Source organism: Oryzias latipes, chromosome 2, assembly GCF_053564925.1.
Source record: "Oryzias latipes strain Hd-rR chromosome 2, Olatipes_Hd-rR_3.1".
Taxonomy (NCBI): Eukaryota; Metazoa; Chordata; class Actinopteri; order Beloniformes; family Adrianichthyidae; genus Oryzias; species Oryzias latipes.
In genome coordinates this window covers 14,258,170-14,271,397 of record NC_136238.1, presented here as the reverse complement: position 1 = coordinate 14,271,397, position 13,228 = coordinate 14,258,170, and the positions used below count along the sequence as shown (strand labels likewise).

Below are 13,228 nucleotides of genomic sequence, written 5' to 3'. Positions count from 1 at the left end.
TCAGGGGTTTGGATTTGGTTGTAGCGTATAGATGGCGTCCCTTTTAATTCACGGAAGAACCAACTGTTTGAAAATTGATCAGGAGAAAAGATTAATTGCGATTTGTGTCCGGACGGAATTCTATGACAACCAAGCCTTTCATAAGTTGGAATAGAGCTGGGAAAAAAGAGCAAGATTTGCAAATATTCGTATCGCTTCGACATTTCGTACCAAACCTCTTCCAACTGTGGCTGGCTGTAAAAAATGAAGAAGAACCCCTTCCCTGCTTGTCCGGTGTGAAACATAACCCGTTCTTGAACCCGCGTCACGTGTACAGTAGCTTTACATTAATAACAGTAGGGGATATGACTTTAAAAGACTGATAAAAATATAAAATAGATTATTTATATGCTTTTTTTAAGCCTGTACCTGATTTGTATTACTTATCAGGACTTTTAACGTGTTACAAAAAGTAAAGAAGTGTCTGTTTGATTGACTATTTGGTTGTTGTTGTTTTTAATTCTGTTCCTTGGCAGTAAATCTTATTTATGTAGGAAGGCTTGATACCCTTTTTAGTGGAGCTATATTTAAAGGAACACACATTGTAAATGGTAAATGGTGTAAACTTATTTAGTGCTTTTCTACCTTTATGAAGCCCCAAGGCACTTTACAGTCACAGTTCCATTCAGCCATGCACAAAGGGGACACAAGGATTATTTTTGGGTCACAGATGTGTTTCAGTTTTAAATATGGTTTGTGTATTACAAAACAAAAAAAGTAAAAAAATGAAAAGTTTTTTTTGAATCTGCTAATAAGCAAGAAATAATGAAAAACCCTCCAGTTGAATAATACTGGTTTAATGCAATAATTACAAATCCTTAAATTTAGCACGATGCGTGTTTGACACTTCTAAAGTAAACATACTAATACAGCAGAGATGGCAACGATTAGGTTATTGCTGCCAAACACTGATGCCAACTTCTAACCATCAGCAGCGCTGTGGGATTCATAGTCTAACACCCTTCAACATACGGGAAAGTTAGACAGGAGCCAAACCTGTGGGCTTTCCAATTAAGATGTTGACCGCTCTGCCTGACCGCTCTGCCACGACGGCAGAGGTTTCAGGAAGTGAGAAGCAGAAATCTTCAGATAATTATTTCGTTTGTTGTTTTGAGTTATACAAATCCCAGGAAATGGGTTAAGCAAACCCACTCGATCATCTTTTGATCTCCTGAAGGATTGTTCCTGGTGCTCTTTTAATTACGATTATGCCATTTTTAGCTAAAATCGATGTTGTTTTTATCAGGACAGTTTCTGCAGAGTGGCAGTAATTCCTTAAAAAATTCGCCTCCGAGGTATGGGCGAGAACCGTTGCTACGGAGCAACCCCACCCCCTTTCCCTTCCACCGTTGCTTTTTGGGTAAAATGTGGAAGCTAAAATCTCCATATCTCTTCTTAGGGATTGCAAACAGTTACAGCACATATATGTTAGTTCTCCATTATCTCTATGCACACCTGGGTGTGAGCAGGTCGGGGAGGGCCCGGTACTCGTTTCTGCTCCTGATTCACAACAATTTGAATTAAAAAAATTCTCAAAAATGTAGGTATGGGCTTAATTTTCTTTATGAGTTCTCCATTATCAGTAAAAAAATCTCACAAGAACACCAAAAAAAACCCAAATTTCATCATACTGGGTATTTAACAAAGAATAGTGTGGAAGACCCGGACAGATACAAGAGTCTCGTCTTCATTCTGGTCACACACTCTTATAGGGGAGCGGTATCCCGACCTTTAACCTTCATAAATCCGACCACACACATTGACCCCCTGGTTTTGTCATTCCATTCTCTCTGCTCCCAGTATTTTTTTTCTTCTGAGGCAAACCTGACGGCTCACAAGTTGAGACATTTGTTTAAATCAACCAGACATTGTTAAAAAAAAATGTTTTAAACAAAGGAATGCTGAAAGTCCCTACAAGTTGTTTTAAAGCATTTAGACACAGTTTTTCAACACCATCTCGAAATTTTAAGACTTGCAAAAAGGGAGTTTTTTTGTATTTGTCAGAAAAGTTCCCAAAACACTATTTCTGCTACTTGTCCTATTCTTATCCTGATTTACGTGATCAAAAATATTTGGATCGTTGTTTGTTCCTTTTAGCATCAAGCCAAAGCATCTTCCTGGAAGATGCGTCCACGAACTGCACTTCCAAACAGTTTGTGCCCATGATGTGCCAGACGGAGTTTAAACAGCGGGATTCAGACTCGTTTCGTGACCTGAGATCTTCACGGAAGTGACCCTTGAACTCTGTAACCATACCCAGATGTTTCCAGCTGATGTTCAAAACACATTTAGGTATTTCGCTTAGGAATCCTTGGGAATCTGGAAGCAAAGGGTGAAGCCAAGTTTAAAGAGGTGATGTACAAAATGTGGCTACAGCAGCACATTTGGAGTTTCCTCCACATTTCTAGTTTTTGATCTCAAGGTAATGACATCCCTTAAAAAAAATAAAAAAAAAATAAAAAGGAGGACCATCTTCGAACCATTGAAGCCCACTCCAATCACCAGAGATACCACCGGGTACCAAGAAGAGACAGTTCGGTGACGATGCCAGTCCCTGTCGAGCGATCCGCTGTACACCCACCACAAGACTTTTCCAAAGACATGTTTGGGCATTTTCCAGGAAAAAAACAACCAAGGGACGTTGCTGACAGTGTACAACTGCCTACATGTGTCTTTGCCTGTCAGAAAACAGGAAATGGTTTGGGAATTACCGTAGTACCTGACTTGTTTAGTGGTTAGTGGTTGGCGCTCTTGCCTCACAGCAAGAAGGCCCCCGGTTCAAGTCCCAGCTGGGCGACCTGAACCACAACATCAATGGGGGACCTTTGTGTGTGGAGTTTGCATGCTCTCAAGTTTGCATGCAAGGGTTTTCTGCAAGGATTCTGACTTTCTCTCACCATCCAAAGAAATGCTTCATAGGATAAATGGTTACTCTAAATTGCCCTAAGGTGTGAATCTGAGTGTGCATGTGTGTGTGATTTGTGGCCCTGGGACAGAATGGCGACCTGTCCAGGATGTCTCCTTCCTTCACCCACGGGTGGTCGGGATAGGCTCCAGCAGCCCTGTGACGCTATCATGGGACAAAATGGTTTTAGAAAATGAATGAATTGTTTAAAAAAAACAAGAGTTTTGTTAGGTTAGAACTTTGTATATAAATGCAGTTTGGCAATACATTTAATAAAATATGCAAAAAATATATATGTGTTTTGTTTTTTTTACTGTCAGATGATATTGGTATATATTTTTACAGACTATAGAAATAAGAAAGCTTAACTATAAATGTGTCCAAAGTGATTTTAAATCGTACTCTTGTTGAGACATAGTGGGAGAAGCTACCCCTTAAAATCAGGACAATCAGATTATCATAATAACTCTGAAACATGTTGAAGCAAAGTCTTACAGTTCTTTGGTAATCACCTTCATCATCACCATCTTCTGTGCAATACAACTTTTTTTTCAGCCTTGTATCAAGAATTCATCCAGTTTTTTTAATTATTATTTTAGCTAAAAATAGGCATATGTGTACAGTTGCTAGAATAAAGATCATCAAATAGCAAGAGAAAGAAAAGGAATCAATATATTTAACGAAGACAAATGTTTATTGTCTCTAAACAACAGTAAATATAATTTGTGTGTGTAATGCTACGTACACACCATGTGATGCGTGTTCAAGATCGCACTTTTAGCATTAGGAGGGTGTTCACTCTGGACTGTCCCTACCTGTTACTAGCGCATGTACTCACAGTTGTCCCAGTGTAACTTCTGACATTTCACGCAATGAACGTGAATCGAAGAAGCGCGACTTTTAGTGCACAACCGTGCAAAGCTGCTTCTATCTGCGACAGAATCAGCGTATTTACGTTGATGGCGTAACAAAAATGGCGAGCGGTATTGAAGCTATCCAGCTGTACAGTTTTGAACCAGCTCAGATGAAGAAAATGAAAATGTACATGGATGTAGACGACTACACGTGGCTGCATTAGAATATTGTGGCCTGCGTTGTAGGTGCTACGTCACATCTACAAGCTATTTCATACTGCACGTTTTTCGTCCGGTCCTGATTCACAACGATTTGAGAAAAGAAATACTTAAATGTTAAGCATAATTTTCCTAATATATGTCCTCCGTCATGAAAAGAAATGCTACAAAAACGTGTTAAAAACACCCCCAGATTATTTTTCTCATTGGAGTGGGTCTTTGATATGAAAATCTTTGAGGTAAACCTGATTCTGAGAATCACCCAGATAGAAATATGTTCATTTTTCTGGGGAGTAAATTGGCTTCCTTCCAGAATCCACTGACTGATCGTGGTCCAACCTGTTGATAAGTGGATGCGCAAAGCCCGGTAAGAACGCGCCGTCCGGATGAGGGCCACTGCGGCGGCGCACAGATGTTTTGGGGGGACCGACCGGCGCGGCTGCGCACTGCGTCTTCAGGCGCCGATAAATTCGGGCAATCAGCTGTCGCTGTCCGGTGACGGAAGTGCTGAAATCAGAGCGCCCCCCATCTGATCTTCCTCCTCCCTCCGTCACCATCTCCGCCGCCGGTCGCCACTTGCAGCCATTTTACGCAAACATGTCGTGAGCGCGCCTCGCTCCGTCACCTGGAAGGGGGCGGAGGTGGAGAGCCAGCAGCTGATCGCTCCCTAAAGGTGGTGGTGGTGGAGGTGGAGGGGGGGTGAGCGCAGAGACGGAGCCGTCAGGTCCGGGCCAAAATGGTGAAGAGGAAGAGCCTGGATGAGAACGAGCCGGAGTGCGGGAAGGGGATCCCGTTCGCCATCCAGACTTTCCTGTGGAGCCAGACCAGGTCGGTGCTCTGATACATAACAGGTGTTTGTCGTCGCTGCCGCAGCTCTCAGGGCTAAATCCGACCAAACGGAGGGGGAAGCTGGCCAGTTCTGAATGAGAAGCAGATGATGTCACACTTGTCTTTTACCTGATCCCTTCCTTTTCTTTCTTTCTTTTCCCAGCGCTTTCCTGCGTCCAAAGTTGGGGAAACAATATGAGGCATCATGTGTGGTGAGTCATTTCCTGATGTGGATCAACATAATCCACTAATCTCTTTTACCTCTGCGCACCTGCAGGGCATTTTTTAAATGATTTTTTCACATTTACCAAATGGATTTCCCCTCCTGGAAACTCATATCCATAATGGCACATCTTCTAGATCGTATCCTGTAGTGCTGTAGGCTTTTACCCACTTTGGCACCATGTGGGACATTAAGCACGTTCTGTCTAATCCCTGTCACCTGAATTCTTTTTTTTTTTTTTTCCACCCTCGCCAGTCTTTCGAGCGGGTGCTGGTGGAGAACAAGCTGCACGGACTTTCCCGGGAGCTGTCCGAAGCCATCCAGAGCATCTCCCGCTGGGAGCTGGTTCAGGCGGCGCTGCCCCATGTCCTCCACTGCACCTCCATCCTGCTGTCAAACAGGAACAAACTGGGTGAGGAGGCGTGAGCGCCGTTATCTGGGTCGTCTGTTTGCAGAAGAGTCCTGATCCTCCACTGGGTACCGGCTGATCAGATTACAGAAAGACAAACATGTTTGAAAAGACGTGTGTTTCCCACAGTGAAGGGCTACAAATGAGATGAAAAGATACAGAAAAAAAGTCTAACAACACCTTGAACGTACAAGAACAAACCTCTGATTGAAGCTGCATCAATGCATGAATCAGACTTACGGATAATGTTGCCATGGCAACAAAATCCAAGATCTCTTTTTGTCAAATAATTTAACGAACTGCCTGTTGTTGACAGGAATGTTGTACATTGGAGCTTTATGGCCGTGTCACACAGACACTAGGTACATTTTGCACATATTGCATGGATAAAAATTGGTAATACGCGAATATGCGTGAAAAACGGGAGAAAAATTGTTTTTTTTACGTAAAATTATCACAGATGTGTCACTAATCAAACAAGCTAAAACCCAAAATATGTACGAATAAATCACGCAAAGAACAACGTAGAACATGAACCGAGCCAGCTTGTATATGCAACTCATTCGTGATTTTTTTTTAGCGATTGCATAATTTTAACGTTAAATGTCCGCCGTATACTCGATATAAAAGTTATTCATTAGTGGTCCATGCTAAAAATCACACAAAATTGCGTAATATGTACGTAATAATAACGTAAAAACTACGTAAAACACGCGTAATTCTTAACTGACCAAAAACTTTGAACAGCTCAAAACCGAACTCACGTGAAGTCCCGTCGGCTAGAAACCTTCGACGGACATCTGAGCACATCGATAAATGGCGAGCGCAAGACACACTTATGAATTATGTATATCACACATGTATCACGAAAAACTGAAATTTTACATGTGGAAAATCCACAAAATGTACGTAGCAGCAGCGCTGGGGGCGTCATCCTTTAGCTCTAGTGTTGACATTCCTTTGACTACGTGACTCTTCAAGCATTTAGGCAATTAATGTTGCTCCAGCAGATTCCAGACACTCTGCAGTAGCGAAGTGCTTACGCAATTAACGTACATCGACGTAAGCAGCTTTGCACTTTTATGCACGAAAAGTCGCATTTCTCCAAGTGAGAATGTGATTCACGCTGATCGTGTAAACGGTCAAAGAGTACGTGTTATTTCGTTGTCACCAGCAACATCTTCAGCGTTGAATAGTTAAGTTTAGGTTCCACCAAGAGCTTCTCAGAAATGCCCAAATTCAAATTTCTACAAAAGTACAAAAGAATTCCTGAAATGATTTTTTGAATGTCACTCCATTTTTTGTGGATCTTTGAGATGAATCCACATATACCAGTGCCAAATAAAAATTATTATTGAAAAAACAAACATGGTTCAAAATTTCGCGTTTTGCCATGGTTACTACAAGTTCTATACGATTTTATTTTATATATATTTTTTTGCTTAAGGAATTGGTCGCACACTTGATGAACGCAGTCTCTCATAAAAATATTTATGACTAACATTTAAAGTCCCACACAGACACCTTTTTTCCACACGAGGTTGCCATGGCAACACACCTGGATGTGGAAATGTGTGATAAGTCCAACAACCCCTTTGGTATAATGAAGCTTGAATTACCATCCAAAGGTTAGCTCGATGTTTAGAGCAGAAAAAAAGGGACAAATGCACTTGTGGGTGCTTTCAAAGCTCAGAGGAAAAACATATCTAACCTCCAACAGGCCACCAGGACAAGCTGGGCGTGGCTGAGACCAAACTGCTTCACACTCTGCACTGGATGCTGCTGGACGCCGCGCAGGAGTGCAACCATGAACCCAGCCTGGGCCACGGCTGGTCCGGAGGCGGCAGCGGAAGCAGCGCGTTCCTCCAACCAGTTGGGGACCAGGGATCCTCGCCGGGGGCTCCGGGCTCCAGCCCGGGCTCGGCTTTGATCGGGTCGGGACCTCTCCACGGCAGCTCTCTTCAGGAGGAGGACGAAAACGCCCGTGCCAAGCTCTTCCACAAGAGCATGGCCACCGTGGAGCTGTTTGTCTTCCTGTTGGCGCCGCTCATCCATCGCATTAAGGTTCAAACATACAGCCGACATCTGAACTTTTGTTTTTATTGTCAATTTGCCTGATAAACATGAGCAGGCAGGGGTGGATTTTGTTTATTTGGGGCCCGGGGCTGATTCAATTGGGGGGGGCTTTGTTGTTGTTGTTTTTTTTTACTATTTACTGCATATCAAAAACCTTTTTTTTTAAATCAATTGTGCCTTTGAACCAAAATAGAGCTAGCGAGGCAAACATAAAATATTTGAGGAATTTGTCCTTTTTCGAAAACTTTAATTTAAGCTTCTTTAACTCTAAAGCTACACTAAATCTGCTTTCTTGCTGGTGCGTTTAGCCCATTATGCTCACACTGGACAAGCAGGGAGCAGCTTCTTCTTCTTTTAATACTACTTTCTAGCGCATGTCCACCACCGACAGTTGGAGGAGGCTTGGTGCCAAATGTTGAAGCTGTACAAATCTTGTGATTCTTGCTCCAGGCTTTTTCCTTCACAGCTCTATTCATGAAAGACTAGATGTCATATGATTCCAACCACACACAAAATGTAAAGATTCATGTCTCCTCCATGATAAGTTATCAAACATTTGGCATGTCTTCCATTAATTAAAGGGGACGTCGTCTATTCGCCACCAACAAACCCGATTGCTCAAAGTTTAGCTTGCAACATGGTTCAATGGACATTCGTTTCGTACGTAGAGCCCGAAAACGGCCGTAGAAACCTGCGTAGCCTTGTGGGAAGTTTTGAACACGGTAGCCCAAAACTTGTTAACAAGCGGCTACTTGAGCGCGCTTCGCCGAGGGTGATGTGAACCTTAGCAGGACGGGGCCTCCTGAGCGTTTTCTTCTATTACACAATTTGCTCTAATAATTTATGTCAATGACAGTTTTTTGAGGCATTGCTTGGAATCCATGTGTCTTGTACGAACCCAACTTCATTTTTTAACTGAGCATTTTCGATGTATTACACAGTAATTTCACAATGAACCTGAAACTGGGTAAGAAAATCAATCCCAAGTAGTTATTTTTATAGCAAACATTTAAAGATCAAGCATGTAGAGACAAAAATAAAAAATAAAAAGTATAAAATCCAAAATCCTAGCAAAGATGAAAAATGAGGTGAAGTTCCACTAAACTATATACAATATTCCAATGATTTATTGAGTTTATGTCAAAAATCCAGTTGGGTATGTTTAACACCCAAAAAAAAAAGAATAAAAGCCATAATAATGGGGAGGGGGGGTAGTTGAAGTTATTTCGAAGTGAAATGCCGATGTGATAGGTAAATGTCTAGATAATTTACACTGATGTGTTTTTATGTCTTCTAGGAGTCGGATCTGACTTTCCGATTGGCGAGCGGCCTGGTAATATGGCAGCCGATGTGGGAGCACCGTCAGCCGGACATTCCCGCCTTCACGGCTCTCATCAAGCCCGTCAGACACATCGTAACAGGTGGGGGGATTGACGAAAATCCCTCTCAAATCCCTGCAAGGAGGTGTTGGTTTTGAAACAGCTCTGCTTGTCTCTGCAGCTAAGAGGAATTCCCCAATCAGCAACCAGTGCAGTCCCTGTGGATCTGGCAACCCGGGTCCCATGGTGAGCGATTGTTTTTTTTTTTTTTGGCCCAAATCCCATCAGCTTTTGCTTCCCGTGTCGATTCTGAGGCTTTATCTGTTTCCCCTCCTGGGGGCGGCTGCAAATATCCATTAGCTTGTCACCATGGCAACCTCATCAGCTGTAATTATCACCGCCTTTCCTTCCTTCCTTCCTTCCTTCCTTCCTGTTGATCTGTCCATGTCCAACCCACAGGGCTTTCAGGTGGTGTGCGAGGCCGCCCAATCAGACTCCCCCACTGCAGGAGAGCAGAGCTGTCGCCGTGGCAACTCAGTGGAGAAAGGCGGCCCTTCCCAGCCACCGGTCAAAGGTCCCCTCAAGAAGAAGTGAGAGCGGATCAGATCATTTGCTTTTGGTTTGTCGTGCGTGGGGAAGTGTTGAGAGTTTCAGAGTGCGGCCGTCTCTTCAGGCGGCCTCGTCTTCCTTCGAGCGTCACCGCAGTCGGGTACATAATCGGGGTAATGGTGCAGAAGTAACGTGCCACATGTCTGACGCTGGCAGCGTCCCTGCTCTGGCACCAAACAGCCAAATATAAGCTTCTGTTTGTGATGTGTGTGGCACCAACCGGGCTCCCTGTATCACCCTGATCCATCCTATCCTAACGAGGCTTGTTGTGATCGCGACTCACCGCCGGGCTGCTCTCGTCTGCCTTCGGATTGTTTTTCCTGCAGATCATTTTTCATTCATCAATGCGGCTCCCCTCTCACAACCCCCCCCCCCCCCCCCTTCTGTCGTCGGTGCTGATGCTGAGGCAGTTTCTATGGCAACCGCTCCCGTCTCACTGCGTAGATTATAAGCCGCTGCCTCTCAGACCGCTCCGGGGCGGCTGCCGTCACTCTGGCGCCCCGGCAACCTGACACAACAAGCGGCAGGCGACTATGTGCGAACGTGCAACCCGATCCACTGATTCAAAGGGATATCGAGCTTCCCGCTCTGTCCGTCACAGCGGAGGCGGGATTGAGCGCCTTCTCCTGCTGCTCAACCCCCCCACCCCACCCCCACCCCATCCACAGTTTGCAGTGCTCAACACGCTCTGCAGCGAGCGCTGACCTTCATTCCAGCTTATTTATAGTGGACTCACGTAGGCCGCCTGCTGCACTCCTGACGGTGCTGAAGGGCCTCTCTGCCCTTGTTTGGCAGGCTCCTTTGATGCATTCCTAATGAGGAATCATGGTGGGAGTCCGCGGCCCCCTGATGTTACAAGAGAAGCCTGTGAATTATCATTTGTAATTATAAAAAAGCAACAACTTTGTTCGTCTCTAACTTCAAACTCCAAAATATAAAGAGGTCTGCCCCTCCAAAACCACATTTTCCCTTTCAAATCTTCAATCTGCTAATAATCGTGTACCACCGACTAGATGTCATACAGGAAACCAGAGGCGTTTATTATTTCAAATTGTTTTGAATTAATATCTTTTTTTTAAAAATGTAATGTGATGAAAATGTACTTTTGTTGTGTTTTTTTAATGTGTTCTTGTGTCGTTTTTCGGATTATGGAGGACACATGTAAAGAAAATTAGGCTTAGAATTGCATTTCTGAGTCTCTTTTTGTTCCAAATTGTGCTAAATCCGGAGCAGATAGATCGATGTATGTCTTCTTTTTTGAAAATACATCAATGGATTATTGGAGAGGGACTTTAAAGATTTTTTATTTTCAAAATCTACAATATGATATAGAAATTAACCAAAAAAACAAATTTCCTGATTTTTATTACCGATAAACAGCTGCAAAATCCTGTATGTAATGACACCCTCTTTTTTTTAAAACACTTTTTACAATTAAATTATTCAGATAATGAAATGAATCTGAGTATTATTGAGTATCGGGAGTTTTGGGTGGGACAGTTGGCATGAAGCAACCCTGCCCCACATTCTGGTCACCCATAATGGAGCTGTATGTTTTCCCGCTAGCTTACAGCCCCTCACACCCGCAACCTAACATTAGCATATATTCGAAATCACAAATCTGCTCTTTTTCTAACGATTATTAAAGATACACTAAGAAATGCAATTAGCTTGGTTTTCGTTATACTATATGTCCTCCACCACCAGAGATTGCCACAAAAATATGTCAAAAACACAATTTTTTAATCATCAAAATTGAATTAAATGACAAACTTGTGATTGAAAAATGGGAAACAGGATTACCCCCCCTGTCTGTGACTGAGATGAACTGCAGTTGTGGTGAAATACTGAAGCCATTTTTTTTTGTTTTAACTTTAGCTTAAAATATCAAAAATGTGAAGAAATCAAACCGAAACATATATTTTTCTAAAATGCTATAGAAGATGCAGGATTTCAGAAAGTTTATTTCTGGTGAAACCAAGTCCATTTTTGTGCGATCTCTCTTTCTCCTTGATGAATCGTGAACTCTGACCTCAACTGAGTCAAGAGAGGCTCTGTCATTCTCATGACCACAAGCTAAGACTAGCTGTCTTTTTCAGGACGTCCGTTCCCGCCGGCATTCCGTCTTCGCCGTCCCAGCAGGCTCGTTACGCCACTTACTTCGACGTGGCCGTTCTGCGCTGCTTGCTGCAGCCGCATTGGACGGAGGAGGGGGTCCACTGGTCCCTGATGTACTACCTGCAGCGGCTGAGGCAGATCCTGGAGGAGAGGCCTGAACGCGCCCCGGAGCCGCTGGTCACGCCCCTGCCACGCCCGCGCAGCAGCTCCATGGTGGCAGCGACGCCCTCGCTGGTCAATACGCACAGGACTCAGGTACCGGAAGTTGACCTGTCTGTGTGGAGGGGGTGTCCTTTTTTAGTTTTTTTTTTTTTTTTTTTTAAGGGAACTGCTTCCTGTTTGCAGGACATGAGTCTGAAGTGTAACGAAGAGGAGAAATCTCTGAGCACGGAGACGTTTGCAAAGGTTTCCCTCACCAACCTGCGACGCCAGGCAGTTCCCGATCTGTCCACTGACCTCGGCATGAACATCTTCAAGAAGGTCAGAAGCTGACATTAACATGACCTTCTGTTTCTTTCCTTTTTTATGGTGAGTTTTTTAGACTGATTTATAGATTTCCAGCTTCTAATTATGCAAAAATAGTAAAAAAGAAAAAGAAAGTGCAAAAAAAAACTCTAGGACATAGTAGCAGTAGTTCATTAAAAGTTCGCCTAAGTTGTGTTCTAAGTGGTGGGTGGGACAGTTGGAGCAGAGCAACCCCTGCCCCCCCCCCCCTCTCCCATTACTGAGAGCTTTCTGTTTACATGCTATCACCCCAACCTAACATTACCAGTGCGAAAAAAAAATGGAGGGTAATGCCAGTTTGGACGAAGAAAACAAAGACATACATGGACCCAGAAGTCCACAATGCACCAGGATGTGGCGGAACAGGAAGCTTGTGGCCCCGCCCAGCGTATTTACTATGTCACAAAAATATACACACTCTGCACTTTTTCCATCTACTCCTGATTCCCAACGATTGAAATCAAGAAATACTCAGAAATTCCATTTTAAGCTTCATTTTGTTAACATGTCCTCCATCGCTTAGCTTCAGCTTAGAGTTTAGCCTAATGAACCATGTTATTCTTAATAAATAATTGACATCATTTATATTAAATCCATCTGTGAGGTTTCCATAAAATACAAGCCTGATATTTCAAAGGAAATACATAAGAAAGTTACTGATTATTGATGAAATGGCAACAAGTGAAATTCAATTGGCTGAAATTTACAAGGTAAAAGCAGACAAAAAATGTAAGACATACGGGCAAAATGATAACAACAAAAAATCTTTTATTTTTTTTGTTTTTACCATGTTCTTATGATAGAGGTATAATCACAACCGGCGAATAAGTGTAACCTAATATGAGCATAAATGTATATATTGGTAAGAATAATGGACTAATTTAGAAGATTTAGGAACGGTTCAAGGACAGAGGAGGCAGAGACTGAAAGATTTACTTTTGGTAGGTACCTTGTATTAAATCGACACACAAAACAAACCAAACATGTGACAAAATGAATAGGAAAAAATCCAGGAAATCCGGTATATACAAAGTTCAATTGTTCAAAGGAATCGTTCCTTAATCGATCTGGAGTATACAAATCCGGGTGGATCAGCAGCTCACGCATAATCCATACAACCCATCA

General features: G+C 43.0%; 1 protein-coding gene across 18 annotated transcripts in view; it reads left to right on the top strand.

The window, feature by feature from the left end:
- Positions 1-4,427: 4,427 nt before the first annotated feature.
- Positions 4,428-13,228, top strand: part of unc80 (unc-80 homolog (C. elegans)) — a 67,251-nt gene continuing 58,450 nt past the window's right edge. For all 18 annotated transcript variants that reach the window (XM_078933127.1, XM_023965051.2, XM_023965054.2 and 15 more), the window contains exons 1-9: positions 4,428-4,845; positions 5,009-5,057; positions 5,324-5,480; positions 7,198-7,541; positions 8,851-8,974; positions 9,054-9,118; positions 9,332-9,462; positions 11,581-11,854; positions 11,945-12,079. In XM_078933127.1, coding sequence (XP_078789253.1) covers positions 4,754-4,845; positions 5,009-5,057; positions 5,324-5,480; positions 7,198-7,541; positions 8,851-8,974; positions 9,054-9,118; positions 9,332-9,462; positions 11,581-11,854; positions 11,945-12,079 — 1,371 coding nt within the window. In that variant the 5' untranslated portion in view covers positions 4,428-4,753. The remainder of the gene's footprint in view (positions 4,846-5,008; positions 5,058-5,323; positions 5,481-7,197; positions 7,542-8,850; positions 8,975-9,053; positions 9,119-9,331; positions 9,463-11,580; positions 11,855-11,944; positions 12,080-13,228) is intronic.